The following is a 5,000-nucleotide window of genomic DNA, read 5'->3' on the forward strand; positions in this document are numbered from 1 at the left end:
TGATATCAACGTTACAGTGCAGTACAGTGCGCACACACACACACACACACACACACACACACACACACACACACACACACACACACACACACACACACACACACACACACACAATCCCATCCTGATATCAACGTTACAGTGCAGCACAGCACAGCACACACACACATACACACTCTCTCACACAAACACACACACACACACATGAATCCCCTCTGGAATACACACATGCAGTGTGGCTCTGAGAGCCCCAGATAGATAGCAGGAGCTGGAGGGAGGTGTTGGCAGGGGAGGGGCGGGGGGAGGGGCATCGCTGGCTAGAGGGGTTAAAAGATGGAGAGAGAGTTAAAATTAGCCTGGCTAATATCACGTAGCCTAGCTGTGGTGCGGCCGCCGTGGGGGTGGGGTGATTTCTCATTAGGACAGCAGCAGCGCCCGTCTGATAATTAACTACGAGACCGAGTGCTGAGCCAGGCCGATCAGCTGACAGGAGAGCGCCGACACGGCTGCCGGCACTGGGCCATATCAGGGCCAGAACCGGCACCACAGCGGATTGGGTTGTGGGCCAGAGTCGGGGTCCGTGGCTGTGAGGAGGGTAGATGAGCGCGTTGCTTCCTTGTCCCGCCTCGCATGGCCGTAGGCGGTTTGTGCGCGCGCGCGTGTGTGTGTGTGTGTTGGAGGGGTGTGTGTGTGTTGGAGGGGGGGGTGTGTGTTGGAAGGGTGTGTGTGTGTGTCGGGGGGAGGGGAGCTGGTGTTTGTTTTGTTGTTACAGCAGACGCGCAAGTGTATGTGTGTGTGTGTGTGCGTGTGTGTGTGTGCTTGCGTGCTCGCTCTGCTCTGCATTTGCGATTCCCTTTGCCTTCTCGCGGCGCGGCCTCGGCGCTGTCGGGTCCGATTAAACGAGGAGCGAAGAGAGAGGAGCGAGGAGCGAGGAGCGGCCTCCGCGCCCGGGCCCCGCTGAGCACCGGCGAGCGCTAACGCGTGCTAACACACGCTAACGCACGCTAAGGCGCGCTGGTGAGATCTTAGGGGCGCGGAGCGAGCGGGCGGGCGAGCGCCGCACATCTTAAGGAGAGGGGCTGACGCTGGCTCTGGAGCTCTGGCGCTGAAGGGGCCTCCGTTTTGCAGTCAGAGGACTCGTGATTGGTTGCCTCTGCCGCCGCGCCGTCTCAAACGGAACAGACAGGGAGAAGGGGTGTTAAGTCAAAATAAATCTGCCGAAGGGAATGTCACTGGCTTTTATTTTTGGAAAGGGAAAAAAGAGGACTGTAAAAGCTCTTTATTAGAATGTGCCGTCGAGTTTGTGTGTGTGTGCGTGTGTGTGTGTGTGTATGTGTCTTACAAAATCACTTGGGAAAAAAGCAGATTTGAAGTTGAATAAATGTTAACATGTCAACTCGTACTCATCATGTCCTTTTTCCCTTTCCCCTTCTCTCTCTCTCCTTCTCTCCCTCTCCCTCTCTCTCTCTCTCTCTCTCTCTCTCTCTCTCTGTATCTCTCTCTCTCTCTCTACAGGACAGAGTCTTGGCTATGGCTTTGTCAACTACATAGACCCAAAGGATGCAGAGAAAGCCATCAACACATTAAACGGACTCAGACTTCAAACCAAAACTATCAAGGTAGGCAGCCAGACAGACCGCCATCTTTGACAGACACTGACTGATCCACCTCCCTCCCCACAGGGTGTGTGTGTGTGTGTGTGTGTGTGTGTGTGTGTGTGTGTGTGTGTGTGTGTGTGTGTGTGTGTTGGGGGGTTGCCCTCCCTAGACTGATGGATGACAGCACCTGCTGTGAAGTGACGTCGGGGTGTGGCTAGGTAATGGAACAATATCCAATTTAGGCAAAGGCAATGCATCACTGACTTTCCCTCTATTTTTCTATTCTTCCTTTTCTCTTTTTTCTCTCTCTCCCCCTCCCTCCTTCTCTCTCGCCCTCCTTTTCTCTCTTTCTCTCTCTTTCTTCTCTCCTCTCCTCTATCTCTCTCTCTCTCTCTCTCTCTCTCTCTCTCTCTCTCTCTCTTTCTTTTCTTCTGCAATTAGTCCGTGGCGTTTCTCTTCGTGTTTCGCGCTGCTGAGGCTGTCAGTGGCTGTCGATGAGGTTGCGCCTCAGAGGCGTGCTGATGTACGTAAACGTAGCCGTCAGTCAAGTCGGCGCGGCACGGCACGGCATGCCGGCGGAGTGATAGTCTGACCAGGAGACGAGAGGAAACAGCCTGATTAAAATGCAGAATAAGGAGCAGGGGATAGAGGAAAAAAGAAAAGAAGCAAGCGAAAGGGAGAGAAGACAAGTAATTGATATGCTAATGAAATTCAAAATGTCAAAATATGTCACTGAAACATTATGCATGCTCAGTAATATTACTTTTTTAACACTTTGGAAAATGTTAAATAGGTGATTCAAATGCATATTGTTCTACTGCATACGAGGTGGGGAATATTAAAAGCCTGGCAGGCGAAGCGTTTATGTAATGCTATAAAATAAGGATTTATTTACCTATATATTAGCTTACACTACAGATAAAAGCCATGAAATAACTATTACATTATATTTATTGTAGTTACTGCCAGTTTATTTTTTACTGTAAACATATGGTGTGCCACCATTTGCACCGTGGAGTAGGTTTAGTGTGCCACCATTTGCATTCATGAGATACATTAGACCGTTGTCACAGCAGAGGAACGTTCCTCATGTTCGCTCGCCTGCTGTCGAGAAGGGCTCTGATTTGGAATGCAAGTTGAGTTGAGGCTTTATTAGCAGTCCAAGCCTCCTCTGCCACATTGTTATTAGTCTAATATCATCGGACGTGGTACCACTCCTTAACAGTTAAAAGTGAACACACACACACACACACACACACACACACAGTCAGACACACACACACACACACACACACAGTCAGACAGAGACACACACACACACACACACACACACAGTCAGACACAGACACACACAGACACACACAGACACACACAAACACACACAGACACACACAGACACACACACACACAGACACACACAGACACACACAGACACACACACACACACACACACACACACACACACACACTCTCATACTTAAGGGTGCTTTTCCCATAGGTGTAGTGTGGCAGCCATTGTTCAATGACTAAATGAAAGAGACTTTAATTAAGAGTAGCCTCCCTGGCACTTGGACACAATGGTGTGCTGACCGCACTGAGGCTCTCGGGAAAGCCCCGCCCAGCCGGACTCAGGAGCTGAAACGCCCAGCAACATCACAACCGGGTCTGCTCTGGGTAGGGCATGGAGAGGAGTAGGGAGGGGAGAGGCAGTGTGTGTGTGTGTGTGTGTGTGTGTGTGTGTGTGTGTGTGTGTGTGTGTGTGTGTGGATCCATGTCAATCTACATTTGTCAATCTACACATGACCAAATAGCCACACATACATGCATTTAAGCATTACAAACACATTGTTTAACAGCAAACATGCCACAGATTGATGAAATGTGATTCTGAATTATTATTTTCCCACGTGCTGGACATAAGTATACACACACACACACACACACACACACACACTTGGTCTCCCGCGTCTGAGACGAGGGCCTCCTTCTCTGGCCAGGCTCGGTCTCAGTGTGAAGCTCGTTATGTAGACTGTGTCCACCGCCTCAATAAGGACTCCCTCCAGTCACTCTGCCAAAAAGAGAACACACACACGCACACACACACACACACACACACACGCACACACTCTCGCTCATTGGCCCGCCCCCTCCATCCCTCTCCCCGACTCTTTGACAACTTCTAATAAGTCTGTTCAAGGTCATTATCTTCGTGGAATATCCATGGTGTGCCAGAGGCTCTGATTCTCTCTGCACCAGAGGTTATCTCAAGCAGCCACGCAAATGAAGACAGAGCCTCTAATAGCAGCGGACAGCTCTGTCTCCCAGCCTCATACCAGACGCACTGTCTGTCTGTCTGTCTGTCTCTTTGTCCTGCTCTCTCTCTCTGTCTCTCTCTCGCTCTCTCTCTCGCTCTCTCTCCTTCTCCCTCTCTCTCTTTCTCTCTCTCCTCTTCTTTCTCTCTCCTCCCTTGTTCCCTTTCCATCTCAGTCACTCTCTCTCTCTTTCACATTTCGTCTCTCTCTCTCAATTTCTTTCAGTCTTTCCATAGCACAAAGACGCGCGTGCACACGCACGCACATCCACGCACACACACACACACACACACACACACACACACACACACACACACACACACACACACACACACACACACACACACACACAAACACACACACACACACACACACAGTCAGACTCGTACTGATAGTCAGACTTAAAGCATTTTGAGAGTGATGTTTTCAATATGCACATCTGTGGTTATCTGTCTGTGTGTGGGTGCAAATGACATGGCGTGTGTTCGCAGCGTGTGTGTGCATGTGTATGTGTTTTTTCAGTGTTTGCATGAGTAAGCATGCGCTTATATGGAGGGAAGCCTGTGTGTGTGTGTGTGTGTGTGTGTGTGTGTGTGTGTGTGTGTGTGTGTGTGTGTGTGTGTGTGTGTGTGTGTGGTAATTCTGTAGCTGAAGGGCCAGTATGGTTGGTGCAGCTGATGTGCACTGGGTAGAAAGGCCTTGGGCTGAGTGGAATGACAGAGACCCTGGTGGGATCTCTCTCTCTCACACTCTCACACACACACACACACACACACACACACACACACACACACACACACACACACACACACACACACACACACACACACACACACACACACACACACACACACACACACACTCCCCCACTATCAGTCCCTCTACTCTCCCTTAAGGCAGAGCTACTCAGTCAGTGAGACTGAACTCTCTTTCTCTCTCTTTCTCTTTCTCTTTCTCTTTCTCTTTCTCTTTCTCTCTTTCTCTCTTTCTCTTTCTCTGTCTTTCTCTTTCTGTTCGTGTCTCCCATACTGTCACACAATCAAACACATGCTCACAAACTTTTTTCTTGCCATGCAAAAATCACACACTCTCA

At 49.8% G+C, this 5,000-nt stretch overlaps 1 protein-coding gene across 7 annotated transcripts in view; it reads left to right on the plus strand.

Annotated features, from left to right (window-relative positions):
• elavl4 (ELAV like neuron-specific RNA binding protein 4) overlaps positions 1 to 5,000 on the plus strand; it is a 92,934-nt gene that overhangs the window by 61,382 nt on the left and 26,552 nt on the right. For all 7 annotated transcript variants that reach the window (XM_062556695.1, XM_062556693.1, XM_062556696.1 and 4 more), the window contains one exon: positions 1,513 to 1,616. In XM_062556695.1, the coding sequence (XP_062412679.1) occupies positions 1,513 to 1,616 (104 nt within the window). The remainder of the gene's footprint in view (positions 1 to 1,512; positions 1,617 to 5,000) is intronic.

The sequence above is a fragment of the Sardina pilchardus genome, chromosome 15 (genome assembly GCF_963854185.1).
Source record: "Sardina pilchardus chromosome 15, fSarPil1.1, whole genome shotgun sequence".
NCBI lineage: Eukaryota > Metazoa > Chordata > Actinopteri > Clupeiformes > Clupeidae > Sardina > Sardina pilchardus.